This window comes from Haliotis rufescens, unplaced genomic scaffold (genome assembly GCF_023055435.1).
Source record: "Haliotis rufescens isolate VD_foot unplaced genomic scaffold, xgHalRufe1.0.p SCAF_5, whole genome shotgun sequence".
Taxonomy (NCBI): Eukaryota; Metazoa; Mollusca; class Gastropoda; order Lepetellida; family Haliotidae; genus Haliotis; species Haliotis rufescens.
Genome location: NW_025964223.1, coordinates 50840100 through 50855440, shown reverse-complemented (window position 1 = coordinate 50855440; position 15341 = coordinate 50840100). Strand labels below are relative to the sequence as shown.

Here is a 15341-nt window from a genome sequence, read left to right as displayed (position 1 = left end):
GTAAAAAGCGACGTTTCGGTATAGATCCTTATACCATTGTCAAGCAAGACTGAATGACTAAAAACATTTTATCTCAAGGACTAGGGGAGCATCCTTTTATATGTTGAGTTGTGTTCCCAAGGAAATATATGTACATTTTAGGTATGGTCATCACTGTTTATTTCATCTTCTATTGATGTGGGTATGATTTGTAGTATCTTGTGTTATTGGAAACTAATTTGTTCCTTTTATTGTATCCTGCTGACCGATCATTAATGGGGGCTGTTTTTGGCACAGGGATATGGATTAGTGGAGGCTGTGGCGGAGATCAAGGAATTTAAGAACCAGGTCAAGGTCAGAGACAGGTCAGTAGAGGTCATTTATCTTCTTGGAAAGTTTATGCAACAAAACCTTGCATTATGCCTTTGCAAGTGTCTTACTTTAATCATGCAGTTATTGAGAATAGCTATATTAGCGTGAAATACATCGGAACTTTTCAGACAAATTGAGGAGCTGACTCAGCACATCAACAAAGCCGAGCTGAAGATTAATGACATGTTGGATGAGAATGAGGAGCTCCGCTATCGGCTGAAGCTGGATCCCAAGGAGCCTCTGGATCTCACAGAGTTCCGCAAGAACAAGGCCATCAGACAGGAGGAGGCCAAGGCCCTTAACTTCCAGCTCCAGAATGAGGTAGGGCAGAGTTATGCCCCCTTTGAAGCCCCCTTTGAAGCCCCCTTTGAAGCCCCCTTTGAAGCCCCCTTTGAAGCCTTGATCTATGTCAGCTTGTAAGCTGAGTCTGAACAAAGATGATACGATTCTATTTATGTTTTGATGTCTTTTAGAACAGGCATTTAAAGATGGTTTGTGAATGTTATTTTTATGCAAGTTTAAATGACAAAGTGTATTTTTGTGCCCTTGATTCTTACTTCTTTGAAACATTTTAACTTGGGGTCTGTGTCTATATTAACAGATGATCCTAACAGAAATACATGTGTAAGCGTGGTAGGTTTTAGAAAGACATTATTCTTTCAATAAGTGCAGTATAGTTTGGATCAAATACAAGAATAGTTTACGAGAATTGATTGACTGATAAGTTTATTAGGCTACTTAACTCGGACTTGTCCTACTCTATAGTACATTGGTCTATATAGATTGAAGTCCTGGAAGAAGAGAGAAGGGTCCTCAAGAACAGACTGAGGAAGATGGCGCAGCAAACAGGGCAAAGGTGAGCTTATTGCTTGCATATTTACATGTCAAAGACATGCCAGTTTCCTAAACACTCTCAGGGCTCGATTAAACACGCACAAGGTCAACCAACTATTGAAAGATGCAACCTACTATTTATGTCTACATGGACCGAGTGCATGTAAAAAATGTTTTGCATTTCTGTCTGACTAACGTTTACTTGTCCAAATAACATCGATCTTTGAACACACTCAGTACCTCCAAGCTTTATTTACAATACTATATAACGAATCCCTGTGTTTTGTGTAATTCCTGACACATGACACTCCCTTCAGAGATCTGCGATTTTACTTACTTGGACTAGGTATAAATCAACTTTGATTAATCTTTTAGACCAGGGACCGCCTCCGTGGTCTAGTGGTGGAGCGTCCACCCGGAGAGAGGAAGGTCCAGGGTTCGATCCCTGGCCGCGTCATACCAAAAGACGTTAAAAGATGGTACTTGTTGTTACCCTGTCTGGCGCTTGGCATTAAGGGGCTAAAACAAGGACTGGTCGGCTCAGAGTCAGTATACTGTGTCTGAGTGGGGTATTCATGTGTAACTGCGGCATGGTATCTCAGTGAGCTAGCACTATAAATCGGCATCAGTCCAGACTAGTACAAGCAGCCACACAAACACTCACACGTACATGCACGTCGCTATATAAGTGCAATAATCTTGGACGCAACGTTTAACCCAATTTCACCTCATCTTTTAGACCAGGGTGCAACCAGGGTGGTTTTGTCTTGTGCAACCAGCTCTTCATGTCCACATGCACGTGGTGCAAGTTATGTACAGTTCTTTAAATCAAGCCCTGATTCTCACTTGCATTTACCAGTGAGGACCTGGCACATTGTTGTGATCATGGGCAGCATATATTGTGGTCATGTTAAAATGCTTTTTAGTATTGTTACCATTACATGCAGCTGTATGTGTTTTTGTGAAGAAAATGGTGATCATCTTGTGCAGTAGATGACAGGCTTCAAACAGCTGATGACACTGACACACATGTCTGTCTTGTAGAGCGGTGGCGTTAGGGCTGACAGCGGAGGACATGTTGGCTGTTCAGGACTATCAGGAAGAGTTGAAGGTCCGCAAGACACAAGGTCAGCCGATCTCTACAGCAGCTGCCATCTTGAGAGAGGTGGAAAGAAGGGAAAGCAGCATAAGGGTAGGTAACTCTGTATGACCTTGTATTAGGATAAATAACTGTGTCTGGTCTTCCTTAGGGTAGATAACTCTCTTGACCATGTATTGGGATGGGTAACTTGGGAGGCTCTGCAAGTAATTATCTGTAGCTGTGTTTAAATCAAGTTAACTTTGTCACAAATCTACAAGGTGTCACAGATACAAGCGCCCATGATATACATTTTTGAAGAAAACACATAGTTAGTTAGCATAATAATGTTTAGTTTGATATGTTGATATAGAGCAATTTATATGCAATTGGTGCATGTCTGTGCATGTAGTTAAGATTATAAAGAAGGAATTTTGCCTGTCCATGAAGTCAGTATGGAATTTGTTAATCATTTACATGTATGTGTGTACAGCACTGTGTAGACATACTGTGGACCATATGTATGTGTGTATATAAATGTGTGTATATGTATGTGTGTGTATGTGTGTTGAGGATGAGGAGCTGGGCAAGGAGTACAAGCAGAACGTGCGGGAGATGAACAACATGGAGGATGAAGTGGCTCACCTCCGTGCACAGAACAAGGAGATGGCGCAGCACAACCGGGTCCAGGAGGAGGCCCTCAAGGAGCTGATGGAGGCCGTCAGGCAGCAGCCTCCAGGTGGGGGAATCACAGTAACAGGCGAAGGAACTGAGAATTATCTTCCCTTAATGAATGCCATTTATATAGAAACAGATATTCACTTACTCTGAGTTTTGAATAGGTTGTTCAAGGCATTACCCATCTATTTATGTAAAGAAAAAAATAAACAAAAACGTATGAAAGGTCAACCTTTTCGAGAAACTTCACATCAGCATTTGTTTAGATGTAATTTTATAATATTATGGTACTTTATTTTTTATTTTTGGGAATTCAGGTTCTGCCCGTGATGGGGTAAAGTCCCACCTTGGACAGTTCCCCAGTATAGACAGGATGCTGGCAGTAAGTGCACAGCAGTGACAATCTGCTACAATATACAACTTTCAGATGTTATACATATAACAGGGATTCCGGGGTAGAATTGGTGCAAAGTAGCCTGTGCTTGTCGTAAGAGCTGACAAAAATGATCAGGTGGTCAGGTTCTGTGACTTAGCTGTTTGCATGTCTTTGTGCCCCTGGTCATTGACTGCAGCTTTATTTTGCTTTAAATAAAGCAGCAGTCAATGAAGATAAATTACAAAAAAATACAGATTTGGATCTAGTCAGTTGTAATCCAAAAATCTTTTCATGCAACCTCAGGTTGTGAATCTGTACACTGCACTACATGTATCAGGGGGCAGTCGGGTAGCCTAGTGGTTAAAGCATTCGCCCGTCGCGCCAAAGACCCGGGTTCGATTCCCAACATGGGTACAATGTGTGAAGCTCATTTCTGGTGTCCCCCGCCGCGATATTGCTGGAATATTGCTAAAAGCGGCGTAAAACCATACTCACTCACACTCACAGGCCAAGAAGTAGCCCGAAACATAGTGTGTAAGTCTACTTGCCTGTATTTGACTGTTAACACCATCATTTTCAGTACATTTGGCTGTTAGTATATGGCATGTATTAGCTAATCGTACTAGACTCGGGCTTTGGACTAGTGGCTAAAGTCACAGACTGGAAACATCATTACAAACAAGGTGTTATCCATAACAGTTACATGTCTTCATGTTCTTCCAACTTCTAAATGCCAATCAAAGACTTTTAAACTGTAATTGCTCATTTCCTGTTTTAAAGGAGGAGTTGATATTGATTATATGATTTTGACCAGGCTATTGAGGCTAAGAAGGTGATCGGTTCTTATGACACCTCGCTGTACCTCAAAGAACAAGTGGATGTACTGCGAGGTCGTAACGACGAGCTCCGCAATGAACTCCGAGAATCTCGTGTGGAAGGGAACAAGAACCGGATGGAGCGAGACAAGGCGTTTGACAAGATAGAACGGATGGAGAAGGACCACCAGGCCTTCCAGGAGTCTGGCGTCGCCCCTGGGGCATTCAAGGCCCTCCCCCTCCCTGAGGGCATGGCAGTGACCAGCACTGAGATCATCGCTAGCCTCAACGAACATCTCGTGGTGGTGCTTCAGGTTAGTCATATCACTCATTCAGCTCATCAAATACATGCAGGAATTAGTACCTTGTTAGTTGAAACATGGTCTTCAATGTTTGTAGTATTCAGGGGATAAGTGACCAGGGAATAGTATTTACCTATTATAGATTGGGGTCACAAGAACCTCAATATTTATGTTGATAACTGTTGTACTGCAGTGTCGGTTTCATGGGCTCTCTCTCACTCTCTCACACACACACACACACACACACACACACACACACACACACACACACACACACACACACACACACACACACACACACACACACACACACACACCTTTGTACTGACTATGTTATGACACACATCAGAGCTATGGTGTGGAGATGTGGTGTTGATGCACACACACACACACACACACACTCACACACTCACACACATACACACTGCCTTTGTACTGACTATGTTATGACACACATCAGAGCTATGGTGTGGAGATGTGGTGTTGACTCGCACACATGCACACACGCACAGACACACACATACACACTGCCTTTGTACTGACTATGTTATGACATATCAGAGCTATGGTGTGGAGATGTGGTGCTGATGCACACACACACACACACACACATACTCACACTCACAGGGCCTCTGTACTGACTGTTGTGACATATATCAGAGCTATGATGTGGAGATGTGGTGTTGATGCACACACACACGCACACACACACACACACACACACTCACACACATACACACTGCCTTTGTACTGACTATGTTATGACACACATCAGAGCTATGGTGTGGAGATGTGGTGTTGACTCGCACACATGCACACACGCACACACACGCACAGACACACACATACACACTGCCTTTGTACTGACTATGTTATGACATATCAGAGCTATGGTGTGGAGATGTGGTGCTGATGCACACACACACACACACACACATACTCACACTCACAGGGCCAATGTACTGACTGTTGTGACATATATCAGAGCTATGATGTGGAGATGTGGTGTTGACTTCTGCAGGAGATGGCACTGAAGGAGGAGAGCATGAGGAAGATGGATGTGTCGCTGGAGAACTACAAGCGCAAGTTTGCCGTGATGAGACACCAGCAGGGGCTCGTGTACCAGGAATTCCTGGCATCAAAGAAGGTAGAGAGATGGACAGTCAAACCTGGGATTGTGGGACTTGATGTGGTTTTTAAAATGTAACATTTTACAGCCCTTCCACTCAATGGATCAAGAGATCACTTACAATACAGTTGTAATCGTTACGTACTCAAGTAAAGATATTTTCATAAGGAAGCATAGAATACTCTCGTAAAGGGAAGTAAGTATTAACAAGAAACAATCATGCTGTGTTTTCAGGAGTGGGAGGGAGAATGTGACAAGTTGAAAGATCAGCTGAAGAAAGTCCATGGAGAAAGAGAGGAGGATTCTGTCCGCATCCAGGAATTTGATGTGAGTTTTCTCCCCTTTATATGGCGTAACCAAGCTCCTTCCCACTGCGTGACACCCTCGGTAACATCACTGCCGTCTGAGTGGAAGCTGGCATTACAAGAATCTTGAAATTTGCCTTCTAACCCCAAATGTAGTCACATATATGTCTTTGGGAATGCAATCACAGTGAATTTTGAAAAGGTTCAGACTGACCAGATTTCCCAGATGAATTTACATTTTTGTTTTGTTTAATCAGATTGGTTCGAGATTACAGACTAACGTAAAATCACCTAACTCTCCCCTTAAATTCTTACTCTACCAATTACATGAGAGTTGGAATGAAATAGAAACTCAAAATGGCAAACAAAGAAAATAATTAAGCTGGGGTAAGAGTATTCAGCGTCACGGCAGTCATCACTTGCTTGTAAACATAACAGTCAGTCGGCTGCGAGTTTAGCTCCAAGCATGATTGTGGCCACCTATCACAGTGGGGAGATTTGACTGGTGGCAGTGATAGTATAGAGAACTCCAGGAACAGGCTATCGCTGTGAGGAGCTTGTGGCAATACATGATGTGTTTGTGATATTTTCAAGCAAAGCAGGGCATCATTTCTCACTCGGCCTGAAAATTCTTTAGATTAATTGCTACATATGCAGAAATGATACATTACATATGATTCTGCAGTGACACTGATTCTGTATTAAGTTATATTGAGTATGTCTTGCAAAGAGAACGATGGTAAACTGTACCCAATGACAAACTAATGGTGCATGCTCCCGCCACAGAGGCTGGTGGACACACTAGGCAAGGATGACGTGGAGGTGAGGCGCCGTCTGGCAGACATGACCAGGAAGATCACAACACTCCGCGTCAATGAGAAGGCGCTGACACGGCGCTACCAGATCATGGAGGAGATTGACACCAGGCTTAGAAAGGTCAGTCACAGGCTTCTAGCTACAATTATCACTAAGATCTTCAATCATGATACTGTCATGATCAGCTAACTTAAAAGTTTGCAATACGTTCGAGAATCCAGTTGGTTTCAGGTTATGATCCGATCGCAATCAAAGGTTCTTCGCTACCAGATCATGGAGAAGATACACACCAGGCTTGGATAGGTCAGTCACAGGCTTCTAGCGACACTTAACACAGTCAAGATACTGTCCTGATCTGCGACCTTATAAGTGCAGTACAATCGGGATCCAACTGGGTCCAGGTTATGATCCAATCGCAATCGAAGGTTTGCTGAGGGGAACATTGGCTCACACACCGGGATCATCACAAAAAATGATGTCAAATCAAGCAAACTTGTGAGCACTGTTCACGTTTAGACAGTGTTACATCAGTGATGGTTAATAGTTGTCTGAAGAAATGTTTGACATTTGCTTTATCTTCTCATGTGAATCACAAAATGTTTTATTATGTTGATTATATTTTGTGTCTCACATCTCCAGGAATTACATCAACAGAGGAATGAGATCACCCAGATACAATCTGCCATCTCTGAGAGGCTAGGCTACCTCTCCAGGTTCAAGGTCAGTTTTGTGAAAAAGCTTTCAAATTGGACACTCCTGCTGCCAGGAAAGTCCCCAATACCTCTTTGGTACCAGAATGTTCCCAAAACCTCTTTGGTACCAGAATGTCCCCAATACCTCTTAGTACCAGAATGTCCCCAAAACCTCTTTGTTACCAGAATGTCCCCAATACCTCTTGGTACCAGAATGTTCCCAATACCTCTTTGGTACCAGAATGTCCCCAATACCTCTTTGGTACCAGAATGTCCCCAATACCTCTTGGTACCAGAATGTTCCCAATACCTCTTTGGTACCAGAATGTCCCCAATACCAGCATGTTCCCAATACCTCTTTGGTACCAGAATGTTACCAATACCTCTTTGGTACCAGAATGTCCCCAATACCTCTTTGGTACCAGAATGTTCCCAAAACCTCTATGGTACCAGAATGTCCCAAATACCTCTTTGGTACCAGAATGTTACCAATACCAGAATGTTCCCAATACCTCTTTGGTACCAGAATGTCCCCAATACCTCTTTGGTACCAGAATGTCCCCAATACCTCTTTGGTACCAGAATGTTACCAATACCTCTTTGGTACCAGAATGTTACCAATACCTCTTTGGTACCAGAATGTCCCCAATACCTCTTTGGTACCAGAATGTTCCCCAAACCTGTTTGGTACCAGAATGTCCCCAATACCTCTTTGGTACCAGAATGTCCCCAATACCTCTTTGGTACCAGAATGTCCCCAATACCTCTTTGGTACCAGAATGTTACCAATACCTCTTTGTTCCCAGAATGTCCCCAATACCTCTTTGGTATCAGAATGTCCCCAATACCTCTTTGGTATCAGAATGTCCCCAATACCTCTTTGGTACCAGAACCATTTCAGTGGTTTGACTCAAGGGTGATACAATTCATGATCTGAGCACAACATGATTGTGCAGAGTTTGGTCCCTTGATCCTCTGGTCGTTCCGAATCCAAGTTTCACACTGATAATGAAGTTTATGTTTGTTAGCAGCACCCTGTTCATGCTCATGGGTTTAACCAAGAGGTTAACTCTTGTCAGTTTGGGAATTTTGTCAGCTGGCAATTAGTTTCCATGTAGCCCATTCACAGGTTGGCTACAAATTTCCTGTAGCACGCTGAAAATCAATCAGGACACATCTTAGATAACATGCTTATCACGCTTAAGTATCATTGAGTTTCTGAAATGAACCGATGTTTATCCGAATATTGGGTAAAGGGAAGTAACTTGGTTCATTCTGCTATGAGTTTTGTTACTTAGTGAAACTGTAGACATATATTCCAGACCTGTATGAATGAATGTCAGTAAGGTAAATTGGTTGTCAACCGATATGGCTGGATGTACCCTGAGTGTGAGGCTGTGTTTCCCTTTGCCTGGTGGTTTGGGTCACACACACAGGGTCTACACACCATACACATCTCAAGATCAGTTGACAGCTTATGATGTACTGTAATACTGTGAGCGTGGCGTCCGTGTGTGTGTATCTCCATAGTCAGAGTCCCCCTCCCATGTAATGAACGTCATCTGTCCAGGACATGTCAACCTTCAAGATAACCCAGCTGCAGAAGACTCTGGAAGACTCAGTGCCGCAGAGCGACATGGACAAGATGAACCGGCGCTACCATGAGTTGACAGAGAAGTACCGCGACCACCTGGAGAAGGGCAATAACCTGGTGTCTAAAGCTGAGGCCCTCACTGGACTTGAGGTCAGGCAACATTAATGTATACTTCCCTTCACACCATTGATTTTACAAAACTCGTGAAACAAGACTTCGAAAATTATCATTTCAGTGAAGTTTCCTTTCTTTGATGATGAATAATACACTACATGTTGGTGAATGAAGATATGTTCAGGAAATACTGCCTGAACCCAAGTGTTCCCTCAGACCTTCGTGGAGATCGAAGGGTGCATGTCGTCTCCAAGACCTTATACATGCTGGTTGTGGGTTCAAATCCCGGTTCACCCTGATTATGTTTCTAGGTTTATCGGCACCATATCCATTTGGTCTCCAAGACCTTATACATGCAGGTTGTAGGTTCAAATCCCGGTTCACCCTGATTATGTTTCTAGGTTTGTCGGCACCATATCCAATTGGTCTCTTAGACCTCATACATGCAGGTTGTGGGTTCAAATCCCGATTCACCCTGATTATGTTTCTAGGTTTGTCGGCACCATATCCAATTTTGTGGGTTTCGCCGAAGTGGTGGACTTGCCTAAGTCTTTCTTCCCACATCAAGCTGACATGCTGTGACATTACTGGAATATTGTTCCAAGTGGTGTTAGACTCACTCACTCACTCACTCACTCACTCACTCACTCACTCACTCACTCACTCACTCACTCACTCACTCATACTTGCAGGAGAAATTTAGTCAAAATTTCCAGCAAAATCAATTTATTTGTGTACACTGGGGAGTCATGTCTTATGTTTGTTGACAAGAATGAGTTTGATAGGGAAAAGTGATGGTTAGAGTTCACCAACTGCCTGAGTGATACGACATACAGAGACTGTTTGTGGACTTGATACCCTATCAGGGCGAATGTGTGTATTTGAATGTGATGGACATTCTGGTCAACAGGCAGAAGTGAAGCGATTAACAAACGACAATGAGGAGATAAAGACAACACTGAGTCTGGAGAAGGAGAAGCTACATGCTCTGGAGGCGGCCATGGAGGAACTACATAGAAGAGGTGAGTCACTGGCCATGTGTACCAAGCCCCTCAATGGTCCCAACCCACCAGTCATTACCACTACTCGTCATTACCACTACTCATCATCCCCCACTTATCACCCACCTCACACCACCCACCTCACATCATCCCCCACTCATCACCCACCTCACACCACCCACCTCACGTCACCCACCTCACATCACCAACCTCACATCACCAACCTCACACCACCCACCTCTCATCACCCACCTCACATCACCCACTACTCATCATCCTCCCACACATCACCCACCACTCATCACCCCCCCACACATCACCCACCACTCATCACCCCCCACACATCATCCCCAACACATCACCTCTCAAACATCACCCGGCTCACATCACCCACCTCACATCACCCACCTCACATCACCCACCTCACATCACCCACTCATCACCCCCCACACATCACCCCAGACACATCACCTCCCACACATCACCCCCCACACATCACCCCAAACACATCATCCACCTCACATCACCCACCTCACATCACCCACCTCACATCACCCACCTCACATCACCCACTCATCGCCCCCCACACATCACCCTCCTCACATCACCCGTTCATCACCCCCCACTCATCACCCACCTCATATCACCCCCCACACATCACCCATCTCACATCACCCACCACTCATCATCTCCCACTCTTCACCCACCTCACATCACCCACTCATCACCCCCCGATCATCACCCACCTCACATCACCCCAACTCTTCACCCACCTAACATCACCCACCACTCATCACCCCTACTCATCATACTTTCTCTTCACCCACCACTCACCACTCACCCAAATCACCCTCAAACACAACCAGTCATGACCAATCATCCACCAATCACCCACCAGTCATCCACCCAAATCCCAAGATTAGCCCAATGAAGGTCCTGGGTTTGCCAGTATTACTGGTTGTGAGTATGACCAATGTGGTTAATGTCTTTGACCTGCATGCCTTTGGGCTTCCCTCCCACATTGGCCTGAACTACTGTTCAAAGTGGTGTTAAACCAATCCAGCTAAAGGACATTCAGGTGCTGTGTAGAATGTCTTGCTTTGAACTTACAAAGAAGTAGGTTGGTTGGTTGGTTTGTTGTTTAACGCTGCACCGAGCTATATTCCAGCTATATGACGGCGGTCTGTAAATAATCGAGTCTGGAACAGACAATCCAGTGATTAATATCATGAGCATCAATCCACGCAATAGGGATTGATGACGTGCATCAAACCAAGTCAGCAAGCCTGACCACCCAATCCCGTTAGTCGCCTTTTACGACAAGCATAGTCACCTTTTACGGCAAGCATGGGTTGCTGAAGACTTATTCTACCCGGAATCTTCACAGACATTAACTCTCTGTGTGGCTATATTGTGATATTCTGTTATGGTCCTCCATCCCCAGGTGTGACAGAGGGCATGGATGTGAAGGTGACGGATGGGGACATCATCTCCATCTCCAAGAAGATCACGATGCTGGAGATGAAGGAGCTGAATGAGAGGCAGCGGGCGGAGCACGCAGTTCGGATGTACGAGCAGCAGAGAGACATCCTGCGGGAACTGGAGACTCGAAACAAGGAGCTGGAGGACAAGTTCTCTGAGGTCAGGAGGGGCACACACCCATCTACCTGGTATCGGGGGTCACAGACTGAATAGGGGGCACTCACTAGAAGTCAGGGGCAGCTACCCAGTATCCTCCGAGGTCAGGAGGGGCACACACCAGTCTACCTGGTATCGGGGGTCACATACTAGAGGTCACAGGTACTCCCCAGTACCCTCTGAGGTCAGAAGGGGAACGCATCAGTATACTGCCATGGAGGTCACAGACTGAATAGGGGCCACCTACTAGAGGTCAGGAGGGGCACACACCAGTCTACCTGGTATCAGGGGTCACAGGCTGAATAGGGGGCACCTACTAGAGGTCAGGAGGGGCCCACTCCGGTCTACTGGCATCAGGGGTCATAGACTGAATAGGGGGCCCCTTCTAGAGGTCAGGAGGGGCCCACTCAGGTCTACTGGCATCAGGGGTCACAGACTGAATAGGGGCCACCTACTAGAGGTCAGGAGGGGCCCACTCCGGTCTACTGGCATCAGGGGTCACAGACTGAATAGGGGCCACCTACTAGAGGTCAGGAGGGGCACACACCAGTCTACCTGGTATCAGGGGTCACAGGCTGAATAGGGGGCACCTACTAGAGGTCAGGAGGGGCCCACTCCGGTCTACTGGCATCAGGGGTCATAGACTGAATAGGGGGCCCTTCTAGAGGTCAGGGGCAGCTACCCTATATCCCATGCTTGTTTTGAGAGTTGTCTAAAACATGGATCAGGTGGCCACAATGTGTCACCTGGCTGCCTGGCTGTTATCGTACCAAGACTGCATGGCTCCATTCAGTTGTTGCTAGACCTCCTTGATATAGCTTGATAATGCACTTGGTATTATTTATTACATAGGGTACACTTCCTCCTTGTATGAAGTAAGACATATTTCAACATATATGTGTTATATGATATATTACTTATAGAATGTATCTGGATTATTTCATGACTTATTATTTAAAACTCAGGTTACAAAGCTGAATCTTGAGATGCAGAAAACCGAGAGAGATTTACGAGATGAACTTTCAGGTGAGTGTCAGTTATCTATAACAAGTGAATATAACCATAGGGCAAGAATGGAAAATAATTTTCAGATTGATTAAATCATGACCATTTATTCATCATTAATGTTTGCAAAGGTGTAAGTGATATGACGTCACAGCAGTGTATTGTTGTAAACAATAGAAGATTATCATGGCTGTAGCATGACATCATCAGAACACTAGAGTGGATTATGTCTCTCGGTGTGATCAGGAAACTACATTGTGTCCTCTGTAATTACTCTCAAGAAAGGAATTCCAGTAATGTATGTATGACTTACTCATATGTTTGAAATACAAGGCATCTGCCGTGCGTGAATTAACCTTCAGAGTCTCTCATCTTGTCTTTATCCATGCAAAGTTAATTCACTCATAGGTCATTCTCTAATAAGCAAATAGGGGGCACGGGTGGCCAAGTCGTCTAAGGCGCCGCGATTTGCTGTGGATAGTTGCGTCCCCTGGACACGTCAGTAACCTATAATTGTGGGTTCGAATCCCGGTTCACCCAGATTATGTTTCTAGGTTTGTCAGCACCATCCCCGTGCTCGTGGGTGGTAAACGTCTGAGACCTGCATCACTTCGGGCTTTCCTCCCACATTAAGCTGACACGCCGTGATATAACAGGAATACTGTTAAAAGCGGCTTTAAACCCAACTCACTCACTCACTAATAAGCAAATAATTACTCTTGACGAGGTCAATATGCAAAAGCAAGGACCCGACCCCTGCGAATGTCTGACCAGACCGAGGCCGCAATCCAAGGTCCGGTCAGACTGCCGAAGGGGTTGGGTCCTCGGGTCCTTGTTTTTGCATAGCTACCTCATCAAGAGTAATCATTCGTTTTATTTTGCCAAAATTCACTTTAAAGTTTATGAAGCCTTTAAACCGTCCTCTCTTTCGTAACAGTAACACAGTTGTGAACGTCACAATGTTCATACTAGATGCCATCTTGTTTTCTAGCAGACAAGTCATATTCATCACGTGACAGGTCAGTACTGATATTGACTCTTCTGCTAGAAAACAGGCTGGCGTCTCAAAACATTTCACAGTTAACAGGTTACTGTAATGACACAGAGGCTTCATAAACTTGAAAAGTAAATTTCAGTATAACAAAACAAATGATTACTCTGACAAGGTCAGTATCTGAATACAGAGACCCTGGGACCGCAGTGATATGACAGGGCCACCTCAAGGGGCGGGTCCTCCGGTCCAGTTTTCACGTATTAACCTTGTCAAGAGTAATTAGTTGAATAATGTATCCTCTACCAGATGTGGGGCGGTCTGGTAGCCTAGTGGTTAAAGCGTTCGTCGTCACGCCGAAGACCCGGGTTCGATTCCTTACATGGGGTACAATGTGTGAAGCCCATTTCTGGTGTCACCCACCGTGATATTGCCGGAATATTGCTAAAAGCGGCATAAAACCATACTCACTCACTCACTCACTCACTCACTCACTCACTCACTCACTCACTCACTCACTCACTCACTCACTCACTCACTCACTCACTCACTCACTCACTCTACCAGATGTCCCAGTGAACTGACAATCTTTTTATGTTTCAGCAACACACATTCTCTGAACTCAGCAGTTCCTAGTCCCTTTCATTTTCTGAAAGTATGCTTGAGTATCTTCAATGTAATATTGATATTTCTAGATTCTGTGATGAAGTCTGTGAGTGATGCAGACAGGAAGAAGATATCCCAGCTGGAGGAGGGTGAACTGACACTCAAACACGAGATCTCCAAACTCAAGGTATGCACTCACCATTATACAACACATACAGTGCAGTCAGCAGCTGTACTTGGGCTGCCTTCCACAAAGCAATCTTCACAGTGCGACTGATATAACTACTGTGATAGTATAAGAACTGCATCTGTTGTCAAGTGAATAGAGTGTCCTTGAGAGTGGAAGGTCGGTGGTTTGATCCCCGGCCGTGTCATACCAAATGATGTTAAAAGCTGGTACTTGTTGTTACCCTGCCTGGGGCTCGACATTGGACTGGTCAGCTTGGAGTCAGTACACTGTGTCTGAGTGGGATATCCATGTTACACTGCGGCATGGTATCTCAATGGGCTAGCAATATATAACAAGCATTAGTCCGCACAAGCACACACACACACACACACATGCATGCACATCAATATATGATTGAAAAAAGCTAGAAGGCGACGTTAAACCCATTTCAACTCACCTACAAATCCGTTTTATCAGTACAACTAATGTGACTGTTAATAGTATAACATGGCCTTGTAGCAGTCAAAGATCTCTCCATGCTCATATCATCCCACTTTCCAAAATATCTCATTTAACTGGAACAATGCTTGTTTATGGGGTCTTGGTTACAGGAAGTGGCTGAAGTGGCGACATCACAGCTGAAGATCTACGAGACACAACAAGTGTCACATGACAAGGAACTGCAGTCCCTACGGCAACAGCTTCTGGACTTTCAGATGCAGAGTGATGAGAAGACCATCATAGGTCAGTGCTCTCTGTGTGTTTTGAATGTCTGGTCATCTTTGATTTCTGGACTCCTGACAACTGCCTGTAAAAAATCCAGAATTTGATGTTTTATAAATTTCTC

The 15341-nt window shown here is 44.7% G+C and overlaps 1 protein-coding gene across 1 annotated transcript in view; it reads left to right on the top strand.

Moving 5' to 3' along the window:
* LOC124126811 (centrosomal protein of 290 kDa-like) overlaps nucleotides 1-15341 on the top strand; it is a 76771-nt gene that overhangs the window by 20447 nt on the left and 40983 nt on the right. Inside the window, exons 15-31 of the mRNA XM_048383635.1 lie at nucleotides 277-344; nucleotides 480-672; nucleotides 1134-1207; nucleotides 2230-2377; nucleotides 2837-3002; nucleotides 3259-3323; nucleotides 4132-4446; nucleotides 5456-5581; nucleotides 5798-5890; nucleotides 6655-6804; nucleotides 7324-7404; nucleotides 8947-9120; nucleotides 9995-10106; nucleotides 11530-11726; nucleotides 12689-12749; nucleotides 14415-14512; nucleotides 15106-15238. Of these exons, the coding sequence (XP_048239592.1) occupies nucleotides 277-344; nucleotides 480-672; nucleotides 1134-1207; nucleotides 2230-2377; nucleotides 2837-3002; nucleotides 3259-3323; nucleotides 4132-4446; nucleotides 5456-5581; nucleotides 5798-5890; nucleotides 6655-6804; nucleotides 7324-7404; nucleotides 8947-9120; nucleotides 9995-10106; nucleotides 11530-11726; nucleotides 12689-12749; nucleotides 14415-14512; nucleotides 15106-15238 (2254 nt within the window). The remainder of the gene's footprint in view (nucleotides 1-276; nucleotides 345-479; nucleotides 673-1133; nucleotides 1208-2229; nucleotides 2378-2836; nucleotides 3003-3258; nucleotides 3324-4131; nucleotides 4447-5455; nucleotides 5582-5797; nucleotides 5891-6654; nucleotides 6805-7323; nucleotides 7405-8946; nucleotides 9121-9994; nucleotides 10107-11529; nucleotides 11727-12688; nucleotides 12750-14414; nucleotides 14513-15105; nucleotides 15239-15341) is intronic.